At 37.8% G+C, this 14,005-nt stretch overlaps 1 protein-coding gene and 1 non-coding gene across 8 annotated transcripts in view; one reads left to right on the forward strand and one right to left on the reverse strand.

Annotated features, from left to right (window-relative positions):
- The window catches only part of tnk2b (tyrosine kinase, non-receptor, 2b), a 270,657-nt gene that overhangs the window by 17,941 nt on the left and 238,711 nt on the right, over positions 1-14,005 (reverse strand). For all 7 annotated transcript variants that reach the window (XM_043702430.1, XM_043702434.1, XM_043702433.1 and 4 more), the window contains 2 exons: positions 5,977-6,171; positions 1,245-1,336 (listed from right to left, as the gene is read on the reverse strand). In XM_043702430.1, coding sequence (XP_043558365.1) covers positions 1,245-1,336; positions 5,977-6,171 — 287 coding nt within the window. The remainder of the gene's footprint in view (positions 1-1,244; positions 1,337-5,976; positions 6,172-14,005) is intronic.
- On the forward strand, positions 5,256-5,328 carry trnav-uac. The gene has a single exon. It is a non-coding gene; the product is annotated as a tRNA-Val (tRNA).

Here is a 14,005-nt window from a genome sequence, read left to right on the forward strand (position 1 = left end):
AACACTCTCGGTCTCTGTCACTCACTCACACACTCACCCAGAGACACGATAGTGACAGTTCAATGGATTTGATATTGATTAATAAAGTGATATAGCGTCCAGACCTCAACTTGGAACTCTGTCCATCTTCCAGATGCATCAACTACTTTTGTGAGCACAGTCATCTTTTAGGCAGATCACAGAGAATGATAGTTTGTATAAACAAGTTATCTCTTGTGACTGAGAATGGGAGCCTGACCTCTTTTTCAACTCTCACTAATTTTTAAGGAGCAATGTGCTCTCTTTACTGTTTACAGGCAACATTTGCTGTCTCATTATTTGGTGTCACACAGTCACCAATTTAGTTCTCACACTACATTGAGAAAACTGACAGATTTTACTCATAGTTATTATGCTCAAAAAGCAAACAAGAGATTTAAAATAAAGCACAGAAAATTACAAAAAAAGAGTCCGGTAACTGTCAAACAACTTTATACTTCAATACCCTACACCCAATTTTGAAAGAACAAAATATATAACATCTACAGTGGTAATAAAACTATTCAAAAATATTGTTAATGGATAAAATTATTGTTGAAGACTAATATACAAAGTAATTTTTACACGATTGCTAACTTTTAGAACTGAATTTTCTGTAATTAGTACTTCCATTTTAAGTACTGTTACCTTTCCAATGATTTAAGTAAACAAGATCAAATATTGTGTTGGAGGTCACTGAAACTTTATAAATCTATTTCTTCAGTATCAACACCACCTTAATTCAAAAAAAATATAAGGGATTCAGTGTACTGATGCTAAATATGGCCCTATTCGTGAGCAACTCAGCAACGTTTTTTGATCTCAGAGGTTTCCAAAACTCTAGATCATGGCTCTTCATTCCAAGTTTCTCAATAATATAATTATAAAAAAAAATCTTTTCAATCCCTTAGCATAGCAAAGTTGAAAAACCTCAGTATTATTTGCGCATACATCAAGGACTGTCATTTCAGAGTGTAATTCAACAAACTCTATTGTGTGATCTCTAATGTAAAATAATGGTACCATAACAAGGTCTAAAACAGAAGAGCTGGTGAGAGTGCTTAAATTTTAATGTAACATTGCTAAACTGCTACCTTAATGTTACTGAGTTTAGGAATAGATTGGCATTTTTCCATAATCTGCATTAGTTGCAGTTAAAACTTTACATTGAGCAAAAATTTCTATAAAGCATTAGATCGGATTGTTTTTTGACTTGGAGTTCTTACTTTTAGATCTTCCTGGTAGTTGGGTCGGCCTGGTTGGTTTTATGTCAAGTCCAAGGATATCTGGAGGATCCATGGGATTACCAAGGTACAATCTGTGACAAGACAAACCAGTCATAATAAAATTAGGCTGATTGATAAATTCTTGGGAATCAAAACAGCTATTTTGTAACAGAACACAACTGATTTAGAAGCAAACATTTACATGGCTCTGGATTTTAGGAATATATTTGTTTATTTTACAGATTATTTTCTTGTCAAAGTCCAACACTATCACAGGGTGGATTAAATCAGCAAATGGTAATTTTGATATTAATAAGCAACTGCAGCAAGGCTTTCACAGTATTTAGACAGGTATACCTAGAGACATGTTTAAGTGTTCATCTCAGATTGCAAGCCACAAGAAAAAAAACACAATGGAAAAGTATCCCTACAATGTAATAGAGCACAGTGGCACAAAGTAGAAACACAGAAATGTGCAGGACTGAAAGAGACCATCGTCATCCAACTTGTCACTCCATGGGGCATCACGGAGGCACAGTGGTTAGCACTGCTGCCTCACAGCGCCAGAGACCCGGGTTCAATTCCCACCTCGGGCATCTGTCTGTGTGGAGTTTGCACATTCTCCCAGTGTCTGTGTGGGTTTCCTCCCACAGTCCAAAAATGCTAAATTGCCCGTAGTGTTAGGTGAAGGGGTAAATCTGGGTGGGTTGCTCTTTGGAGTGTCGGTGTGGACTTGTTGGGCCAAAGGGCCTGTTTCCACACTAAGTAATCTAATCTAATTACAGAGTAAGGGATTTTTCTATTTAATTTTGTTTTTTTACAAAATCAAGAAATAAAAACAAGCTAGTGATTCTGCAGCTAAACAAATCAGTAATGTTTATGTACAGCTAGTAAAAAGAGTGTGTGGATTGTGTTTTTCTGTGTTTGTACTAACAGAAAAGGCAAGCATATCATGGAGCTCTTTTGTTGAATCACATAATAAAGGTGAAATCACCACAGTCCTAGAGGACCATGGGGTTGCTCACTCATTACAGAAACACAGCTAGTAGTAGTTTAACCTGAAGTTCACTACACCTCAGGCAACAGAAGAAATTGAGGAGGACAGTCCTTCATCATAACCTCAGTCAATGCTGGATTTGAACCCACACTGATGGCATTATTCTCCATTGCAAACCAGCTGGCTAGCAAACTGTGTTACTCAATCCCCTGAATCACATATCTTGCAGACTTAGAAGAAAATGACATAGAACTAATTCAACCATCCACTGATAATAGGTCCTGCTCTAATCTGTTAAAATCACTATATATTCCAATATCATAAAGGAATGGCAAGCTTTCTTTTTGAACTGAAAATTATCTTCTTAAGACAACTCCTCCCCGTCTCATACACGTTCACCTGCAATATTAGGAACTGATTGATTTCTTTGTCACAAAGACTGGAACCATCTGATCAGCTAATTCTGCCATGATCCTTCTTTTCATTCGCCCATCTGGCCAGACTTCCTCCAAAATTCCCTTCAAGCTGTATCCAAGCTAATCATGTTCATGAGATCCAACTTCTGCAATATTGCCATCAAACTATTAACCAACCAATGTCTCCGCTTGATGCCTATGTTAACTAATTTTGTCAATGTTTCTTTTCCCTTGAGATGGTCATGTTCTTCTTCAAATCTTCCTTTAACACCCCCCCCCCCCCCCCCCGCAGCATCAAAAGTCAACCCTTTACCTAACCATCCTTGTAAACTTCAGGCCCAACTTCAACCTCCCTCTGCTCTTCAAAGGCCTTGAATTTATTTTGGCCTCTGAAATCCATTCCCATCATTTCCAGAATTCCACTTTTTGACCCTGCCTCAAAAGTGAAACAGATATTACCAAAGACACAACTGCTATGTGACTGCAACAAAGGTTAACATTCCTTTTACTTTCTTTTCAATGTCTGCAGCCTTTGACATGGTTGATAACATCATTCTCTTCCAAATTCTCTCTACTGTCATCCAGCTGAGGTGGTATTCGCACCTGATCTGGTTATTATCTAATACAGCAACACTGAATATGCTGAAAATCTGGTATAAAAACAAAAAGTGCTGGAGAAATTAATCAGGTCTGACAGCATGTGTGCAGAAACATAGTTCACATTTCAAGTCCAATGACTCATCTTCAGAATTCAGATCTCCAGCATGGTATTTTGCTTTTATGTCTGACCTGAAATGGTTTCTCTTCCTGTACCCATACTGTTACCTTTGGCGCTCCCTAATAATATATCCTTAGTTCCCTCCTATTTCTCATCCACAATGTCTCTCAACAATGTCATCTGGAAACACAGCATTACATACATCGATGACATCCATTTCTGAGTCATAGTCAGAATCATATAGCATGGAAATAGACCCTTTGGTCCAACTCAACTATACTGACCCAATCAAAGTAAGTCCCATTTGCCTGTGTTTGGACCATTTCTCTCTAAACCTTTGTAATTCATGTATCTGTCCAAATGTATTTTAAATGTTGTAATTGTATCTGCATCTACCACTCCTCTGGCAGTTTATTCCACATATGAACCACCCTGTGTGGAAAAAAAATTATCCTCAGGTCCTTTAAAATCTTTCTCCTAATTTTGAAATCCCCAACACTAGGGAAAAAACCTTTGCTATTCACCTTATCCATGTCCCTCGTGATTTATAAATCGCTACCAGGTCACTCTTAGCCCCAGTGAAAAAAGTCCCAGTCTATCCAGCCTCTCCCTGTACCCCAAACCCTCCAGGCTAGCAACATCTTGGTAAATCTCCTCTGCACCCCCTCCAATTCAACAACAGCCTTTCCATATGAGAGCAAACAGAATTATACACAGCTTTCTAAAAATGGCCTCAATGTCCTGGGCAAGCAACATGTTGTCCCAACTCCTATACTCAATGCTCTGACCAATGAAGGCAAGAATGCTAAAAGCCTTCTTATCCAACCTGTCTACCTGTGAAACACCTTTTAAAGAACTATGTATATTTCCACCACCATTACCACGTTCAACCCCATTGCTTTTGCTGGATTATTGGATGTTTAACACCAGACGAGTAGAAATTCCCTCCATTAAATATTGGGAAAACCGAAGCCATTGTTTCCAGTCACTATTCCAAACTCCTCCTCCCTTGTGACCAACTTTATCCCTCTCCCTGACAAAACTGACATTAAACCAATCTGTTTGCAACCCTGCCTCTTTCTACAACTCTGATCCCTTACTTCATTTTCTTCCTTCAAGACATCTTAAAATGTACTACTTTGACCGAGATTTTGGTTATTTACTACAACATTGCATTGTATGGTTTATGGCCATTCTTCATTTTATAGTGTTCCTGTACAGTGTATTTTCTTAATGGTACTATAAAGTTGTTCATCCTATGTAACCATCAGCTTTATTCATTTTTCTCCATGTAGTTTTACCACTAGCATATGTAAAATACCAACTCCAAGGAGAGAAACTCCAGAAAAGAAAATACTGAAAGAAAACAAAATACTGAACCTGACTATCATTCAGACTACGTAAATATAATTGGAGTGTGAATCCAATAACTTTCAAGTCAATCTAATCCCACTGTGTATGCTTGAATCGCAATCAACCAATCTGACAGCACTGTTCTTCTCTCCAGCCCCTTACACCTAAGGATTCAGTTGTTTCACTAACTGAAAAAATAAAATTATAGATAGTTATCATGACAGACTTCAGTTTCAAGTATAATAAAGCAAGGTATAATGTTGGTCACGGATTGTCAACATGGAAAAAATTGATATTTTAAACATTGGTCTGTAAGGAAGGGTAGTCCCCACAATTTGCCAGTGTAAGTGGAAAGACAAAGAATTCAACAAGAAAGTTTCTCCTGTTGATCATCAATAAAACTGAAAGCACACACGTACATATTTGTGAAGACAGGATGTCACTTGATTATTAACTGCCCTTGGTCAAGTGCTTGCTGAACTTATTGATTATTCATTTATGAACTTGGACATCAGCAGTTTAGTGCCAGTTCTGTAGTGTAGTGGTTATCACATCTGCTTTACACGCAGAGGTTCCTGGGTTCAAGTCCCAGTGGAGCCATCTCATTTAGGACAGCTCAGTGGTTAGCACTGCTGCCTCAGAGCACCAGGATCCCAGGTTCGATTCCAGCCTCAGGTGCCTGACTGTGTGGAATTTGCACATTCTCCCAGTGTCTGTGTGGGTTTCCTCCCACAGTTCAAAGATGTGCAGGTCAGGTGAATTGGCCATCCTAAATTGCCCTTAATGTAAGGTGCATTAGTCAGAGGGAAATGGGTCTGGGTGGGTTACTCTTTGGAGGTTCGGTGGGGACTTGTTGGGCTGAGGGGCCTGTTTCCACACTGTAGGGAATCTAATCTAATCTAAAAAAAATCTAAAAATACTAGATGCTGTCAACACTGGAAATTGGCAGTAGTCACTGCCTCAGACAGAAAGTCAGAGTGGGAGAAAGAATCAAGGACAGGAAGAAAGAAAGAACGAACGAACGAGTAGAAATGGAAGTCTGTAATTTAATTATCAAACACGGACTGACTACAACAATACAATTAACCTACAAACATGGCAAATGTTTGCCGTGCCTATAGAGACAGCCTCTCTCAGTGGAAATTAATTAGAAGTAAAATGATTACTTTTAAGCACAGTAATTCTTAAATAGTTCTACAGTTCTATGAAGTAAGCTGTTTTCCCACATATAGGCAAACTCCTACGTACTCATCTATTTTGTCAGGAAAGCCCCAGCAGTGCTCAAGTTTGGTGTCTCCATGCCCCGTATGAATAAAGCTGTTCTTGAGCGGATGGCTGATGTCATGGGCTGAAAGGCCTGCGACGGATGTCACTGTGTTTCGTGGGAACTGTCCCACCTTCAGTGTGCGCTTGTTCTGACCTCTCCACCAATAATTTTCAGCCCTGCAAAAAGGAGGTAAAAATGGTGATTAAAGTTCTAAGTCTTGGAAATGATGACTACTTAGACAGACAGCGAATGGCCTACTATGTCAGTAGTCTTATATTTATAAAATCAGGCTAATTAGTATATGTTTATATGTTTTATTTGTAAGCAATAGCAAACATATTCCCACATTTGTACTTGTGTGTGCCATAATCAGTAGTCATTGGCACTGAACTAAAATACTCTATTGATGTAAGAAAACATTTGCTTCAAAACACAAAAAGAGGTGATAAGTTTGACTTATTGATGAATATTGAAATGCTCATTTTATGAATGCACATCTCATACTCCATTGGGTTTTATTTTGAGATTTAAATGTGACTTATAAATTGTAACAGGAACTGAAACTTTGTTAAAGGTCTCTTTTCCCTTGATATGTAGTTGGTTGACTTGGAGATCAGGTAGTGACATTGACTGATTTTCATCAAAACATAGAAAAATCGATGGCACAAAGAATGTGGCCATGTAGTCATTGTTACCCAACGCAATCTCAAATTCTAGGTCTTGGCCTGTAGCCTTACAGATTACAGAACTTCAAGAGTACATCCCATTTGTATATGCAAGGACAGTTTTAATTCACCATCCTCAGTTAGTGAATTCATGACTATGCTCAGAGTGGGAAAAAAAATCCCTCTAATACTTCTGCCAATTACTCTACATCTAAGTTCACTGGTCATTAACCTCTCCACTAAAGAAATACAACATTCTTATTTACTCTACCTCAGCCTCCAAGAGTTTTATATACCTCAATTAAATCTCCTTTCATCTCCTCAAACGCAATTGTGGTCATAAATTTTATTTATGCATGTTTGGCCATCCTTGCCTTCCTCAGACAGAATTCAATTCCTGATAACTTTTATGAATGAGCTACAGCACCTCCTTTATCATCTTTTTGTGGATAATGACTCTAATCCCTTTGTAGAGGATGCCATCTTGGATGATTGGTATGCCAAATGCTTTTGTAGAAGCAGCTGCATCTTTGATGGTGTTATGACCATGTAAAGTGGGGTCAATTGGCTCCTCTCTTTTAAACTCCACCCCCCAACCCCCTTGGTTGGCTAAAACATCTTTTAAGCATGCAGCCGTGTCACTCTTCAATTAAAGTCAATTTAACAAGCCAATTAAAGATTTTCTTGTAAAGAGGAATTTTATTCCCAACTAACCCCGAGAAAAACAATAAAACACATCAAATGCACACAAACACATAAGAATTGATAAGGAGTCGGTAGCTATTACAAAAAAGGAAAAAAAGCATACACAGGCTAAAAGTTCTCAGTGTCCTTGCTTTGAGAGTGTTGAATATGAGACCATTGCTATTTAATTGATGTCTTGTATTCTCACCAGTAGCAAAATTTGTATATTCCTGGCTTCTTGGTCTGTGGATGTTTCTCCAATTTGCCCCACCATCACTGTGAAGTAATGTCTGATTATGCATCATTTAGAATTTGCATTTTGGATGGGTGGCACATGGGTTTTGGTCTGTGTATGACCAGGTTAATAATTAACTTATTAGTCTTTCTAGAACCATAACTTTTCTATCAGTATGTACGAGAGAGCAACTCCTGTGTGATGTTTTTTTCCCCTCACACAGAGATTCATGATCAAAAAGAGTAAACATTGAAAATGTATGTGCTCGCATTTGGTTTAGAAGAACTAGGAACTAAAACACCATTTGGGAAGGATTTGGTTGAAGTTTGTAGAAGCTTGTTTCAGGTTAGATGCAAGATCAGTTTAATCCAGAGAAAGGAGCTAATTCAGATCAACAGGAGACAATGGTTTAGTTATCAACAGATTATTAATCCAGAAACCCAACTAATGCTCCACGGACCAGGGTTTGAATCCTGCAATAGCAGATAACAGAAATTGAGTTGCATTAAAACAAAATCTGGAATCTAGTGATGACCATTTAATCATTGTAGGAAAAACCCATCTGGTTCACTAATGTTCTTTAGGGAAAGAAATCTGCCATCCTTACCTGGTCTGGCCTATATGAGACTCCAGACCCACAGCAATATGTTTGACTCTTAACTAATTATGCGTGGGCAATAAATGCTGCCCACATCCTGTGAATGAACTAAAAAAGGTTAAGATATCAATTACCTCAGTACAGTTAAAAATTCCAAATCAAAAAGTTTAGTTATAAACCCAAATCATTTGAAGCTACAAAAACTTAAGTTCAGTTATATGCATAATCAAGGAAAAAGCTATCAAACTCTTATAACAAGGAATTTTAAGAAACTGTCAAATCACACCCATAAATGTAACAGAGAAGTGATGTCTGTCTTGTATCAAGCAAACTGATGGTGTTGGGAATAGATGAGATTTTACTTAATTGTGTTTAGAAACTTTTCAAATTGTGCTTTATAGCCTTGCTTATAGTATTTTATTTTCATGGTATTTGCGCAATAGACCTTTTTGTTATATTGCTAACACCAAGTGGCAGGATCGTGTACTTGTTTCAGTGAAAGATCGATCATAGTGTTAATTCTTTTTTAAGATCTGTTCAGTATTAACATCAGCTGGGATCATAACACAGGTGCTAGCTGTCAAGATGTTGAACAGGAAGGAGAAAGAGAGAAGGAGGAAGAGCTATGGGGAAGAGGGATGGGGGGCATGGTTGTAGAGAGACAGAGAATGAGTGGGTGCTAAAGAGATACAGCAAAAGACTAACCTTGCACTCCTTGCTGTGACTGATCTACTGTTATTTTCTGTGTGAAGGAACTAGCAAAATATGATTTGTGTATCCCTGAGTAGGACTCCATCATCTTTCCAATGGTCAAAAATAAGGGACATATTAGGTAGACAACTGGTTCAAGTTAATCTCTTGAAAAGTATAAAGGGTGTAGGGCACTCTGAAGAGGCAAGTGAAGAGGGTAAAAAAGGGATAGGAGATAGCCTTGGCAGATAAGGTTAAGAATAATCTAAAACAATTTGACCAACACATTAAGAAAAAAAAACAGCAACTAGGGAGAAAATAGAACCCCTTAAAAATCAATGAAGTTATCTATGTGTGGAATCACAGGAGATGGGAATTTTACTAAGCTAATATTTTGCATCAGTTTTTACTTTGGAGAAAGAATAGAAGCTAGGGAACCCGGGAAAATAAATATTGATATTTTGAAAACAGTCCACATTACAGAAGAGGAAGTGCAGGAGGTGGATAAATCTCTGGGTCCTGAGTAAGCTATCCCAGAATGGTGTGGGAAGTTAGGGAAGAAATTGTGGGGCTGTTAGCAGAGATATTTGCATCATCTACAGCCATAGGTGAGGTGCTGTAGGACTGGAGGGTGGCTAATGTTATACCTTTATTTAAGAAAGGCTGTCAGGAGAAGCCTGGGAACTACAGACCTGAGTTTAACATTGGTGGTGGGTTAGCTGTTGGAGGGTTTCTGAAAGATAGGAATTAATGCATGTGGAGAGGCAAGGATTGATTAGTGATAGTCAACTTGGCTTTGTATGTGGGAAATCATGTCTCACAAACTTGATTCACCAACTTGTACAGTAACATACAAATCAAGATTCTCCCTCTTTTCTGAGTTCTTAAGGGTCTATACTGGACTCTATACATGAACTCTGTTTTCTCTCCACAGATGCTGCCAGACCTGCTGAGTTTCATTAGCAATTTCGTGATTTTGTCTGTCCCTCTTTTCCTGAGATCTACTGTTGAAGTCGATGTTCACAAACAACATGAGGAGAAGTTCAATGTGGGTCTTCAAGGCCTCCAAAATTCCACAATTTCTCATCTGTCTTTTTCTGCTTTCAAGTGAACTAATTCCGCTTGTAGCAGTCCTTCCCCATCATTGCTAACAAAACTGCAATATTTATTGTTTAGATTTCTGGTTCAATTCAGTTACAATCAAGAGTTCTTTCTGTGAAATTGGAAGAATCATGAATGCCATCTCAAATCTCCTTCATGTCCATACAAGTAGGCTACAGGAAATTCAGCATTATAACTACTTACTGAAATAACTCCACAGACACCAGTATCATGTCACCAAGGTACCGTTTATTTACACGTGCATAATACTTCACACTGGTCCAGCTTCCTCAGAACCAGCTCAGAGAGTCAACACAACCTCTGACATTTCTGTTTATATCTTTCAACCTAGGCTCCCTGATCAGACTCAATAAGGGAACTCATATTCTATGAAGTCCACCTAGCTGACCTTATTACAATCACTGCATCTACCTACCTGTTAACATCTTATAAAATGCTGCAGATTTAAGTTTCTGTGATTCCCTGCTTTTTAAAAAAAAAAAATCTGCTGCTCTCTAGCAGCTATTAAAAGCCCACTCAATCCTGGCTACTTCTGAAACCATATTCCACTTGCTGTGCAAAATAGCAACTGCATGAAAGCCTCTTCTTACATATCACATTAGAGGTTACATCAGCATGACAAGTCACATTTATCTAAACACAGCCCCAATGGAAATATACTTTAGTTATAAAAACACAAGTCAACATCACATTTTCCTTCCTGCCACTGAGCCAGTGTGGATCCAAGTTGCCACTTTCCCATGTATCCCATTATAATTTCCTGATTATTCAATGTAGGACTGTGCTACTGATATGCTAATAGACTGACTTTTATCAACTCTTTATTTCTAATCCTTTTAATTACATTGGAAGTAATAGTGATCGCTCAACCAGGTTATAAGCTATGGGAGCTTTTGTATCTTATTGTTAATCACCCCAACAAAATGATTTGTTTGATCAGTCAGGTAATCGATTACAGAACAGAACAACAAAAACCTTGCATACCAGCTTTGTCAAGAAAGGTGAACTTATTTTTTAAAAAAAAGATTTCTGACTTCAAAACAAAGATATTTATTTGGGACTGATCATCTAAGAACAAAAATACTGGATCCTTTTTTTAGTGCACTCTTTCTCCTTCCTTGTTCATACACATTGATAAAGGCAAGCAAAAGATGTCACCAAGTTACCCAAGTTTCTGAACAGAACTGCTAGATAATTTTAGGCCTTTCTTGGTTCAGGACAGATTTATGCAAAGTTACATGAAACTCTTGAATTATTTTTATGTATTCGTGGGATATGGACTTTACGAGCTAGGCCAGCTCAAGAACATATTTATTGCTCATCCACAGCTGTGCTGGAAAGGCACTGGTGAGGTGCTTTATTGAACTGCTCGACTCAAATAATTGTAGGAATATCCAAAATGTGGAGTTCAATGATTCTGACCCAGTGACACTGAAGGAATGAACATATATTTCCAGTTCAGAATGGTGAACGGCTTTGATTGGACCTGACTCGTGTTTAAATCCTTAATCCTGGTTCATTTGTTTATCTATTTCTCTTTTAACAAACCTAATACACAGTCATAGCCTGTCAATGTAATCTGTAATCAGTCCTATCAATTTGGAATCATGAAGCACTTTTCATTGAGAAAGAATTTAAGGTGCTATGCAATACAAAGAAACCCTGATGCTGAGCAAGGAAAGGTGACCAGGAATATCCTTTAATACGTTGCAAGATTTCTAAATGTGGAGAGAGAAAGATTTGATAGCTTAGGAAGAATAATAAGATGTAATGTGTGTCATTTAAATGTATTTTAGTATCATTTATTTTGGATTTTTGAATTTTGTAGTAGTGAAGGAGTTTAATGTTTACCTCGTACAATAACAGGGGTGGGGGGGGCATGGTGGCTTAGTAGTTAGCACTGCTGCCTCATAGCACCAGGATCCCGGGTTTGATTACAGCCTCAAATGCCTATGTAGATGGTAGCCTCCATTATGTGGAGGAGCTGGGTGTTGGACTGGGGTGAACGAAGCGAACAATCACACAACATCAGGTTATAGTCCAACAGGTTTAATAGAACCTGTCTGACAAGATTAGGATACAGATAGACGCTGTCCTCACACCTTTATGCATTGTCAGAGCTGAGATTTCACCTTCTGTTATAAAAGCTTAAATTATCTCTCACCTTATCTTGAGAAAATGACTTAAAAGAAGTTCTGGGATTTAGATGTTAATGAATTAAAACCTGCAACCCATTCTAAAAGGTGAAAGACTTAAACAATCCAGGTTTGTTCAATATATCACTTCAGTTGCATGACACTGTAATCTTTTGCTATAAATTCGGTGTCTTATGAGTTTATACTCCACAACCATTTGAAGAAGCAGTGCTCCAAAAGCCAGTGTTTCCAAATAAACCTGTTGGACTATAACCTGGTGTTGTGTGATTTTTAACTTTATCTGTGTGAAGTCTGCACACACTACCCGTACCTACATGGGTTTGCTCTGGTTTTCTTCCACAGTCCAAAGACGTGCAGGTTAGGCGGACTGGCCGTGCTAAATTGCCCGTCGTGTCCAGGGATGTGGAGATGAGGTGTGTTAGCTGTGGGAAATGCAGGGTTACAAGGATGGGGTGTGTCTGGGTGGGATGCTCTTCTGAAGGTTGGTGTGGACCTGATGGAATGAATGGCCTGTTCGACACAATAGGGATTCTATGGTTCTATATTTCTGCAGTAACGTGGATTATTTTTTTAAGCAGCATGAGAGTTCATGACCAATGGAAATTTGAATACACCGGGGAAGTTTTTAAACAGGGAAAAAGAGTAGACAGTGTTTTCAGTTCAGAATATCAGGAACTGACCTTTTTTCTTTTAGTTCAGAAAAATACCCATAACTTGAAAAAAGGCGGTTTTCAGGTTACAGTTTAGCAATTTGCAGAAGACTTGACTGAAGCTGGATTTGCAAAACAATTGCGACTGAGAAAGAGAGGTAGTTTAAGAGATGTAAGACAGAGATTATTTAAGGGGTAAGGAATGTCTTAAAAAATTTATAAATCAGAAATGTTTGGTTAAACAGAACTGAAGGCATTGTGTGAAGCTGACAAGTTCAGTTACATGATAAATCAACAAATAAGCTCTCAGATTCTCATAACTGGAATTGAAGCACAGTCAACTCTAAGTGAGAGAGAGAAGGTAATTCTGCCTGGTGTTTGAGAAATGTTAATAGGATACTGTTGGGATTCATTGGCTCTTAATTTTATCACTGGTTTCAATCTCATGTTTCAAAAGTGTGTTATATGTAAGAGTTTGTTTTTTCTCTACTTCTTGGAAACTTTTGTTTTACTGTTAAAACCAAATCTGCATCATTGCATGCTTGTGCTTCAGTGAAATGTCACCTAGTTACAAACCAAAAGAAAAACCGAACTATGATTTATCAAGCCATATTTCATTCTGGGAAGTGACTTATCCATCAATAACATTAAATGGGGTTATAACAGGAAATACAAGACAATTGTGGAGTAAAAAAATCCATGTTATTTTAACTATATCTCACTGGTGAACTAATTTATTTTTCACGAGAGGCACACCAATTCTGAGAGTTATCACAAAAGATCATAATAGTGGGCATGGGAATTTCCTGTTGCAATGGCCTTTTACATTGTACACAGTTTAAGATACAGAAAGATACAAAAACCATAATAATGACAAACACAGCAAATCCTGAATATGGAGGATGGAGGAAAATTCATTAACGTCACAACAAAATGACCAAATGTGATGGCAAAATTTAAATGCCATATTGTTGCTGATGTCGATAAAGATTAAGTAATATTAAATTGCTGTCTCACCAAACTGATTAATGAATTTACCACAGTATAAGTAACAGGCAGGATTGAAAGGATGAAGAAGTCCAGTACATTTCTTTGGAGAAATGATGATGTTACAAGGATTGGAGATCTGTTATTTCATTCTCCATAGGCAATCTTTGTATAAACGTATATTATTATTTAAGGAGAAAGAAACCAGAACAATTGTATCTAA

Source organism: Chiloscyllium plagiosum, chromosome 13 (genome assembly GCF_004010195.1).
Source record: "Chiloscyllium plagiosum isolate BGI_BamShark_2017 chromosome 13, ASM401019v2, whole genome shotgun sequence".
Taxonomy (NCBI): domain Eukaryota; kingdom Metazoa; phylum Chordata; class Chondrichthyes; order Orectolobiformes; family Hemiscylliidae; genus Chiloscyllium; species Chiloscyllium plagiosum.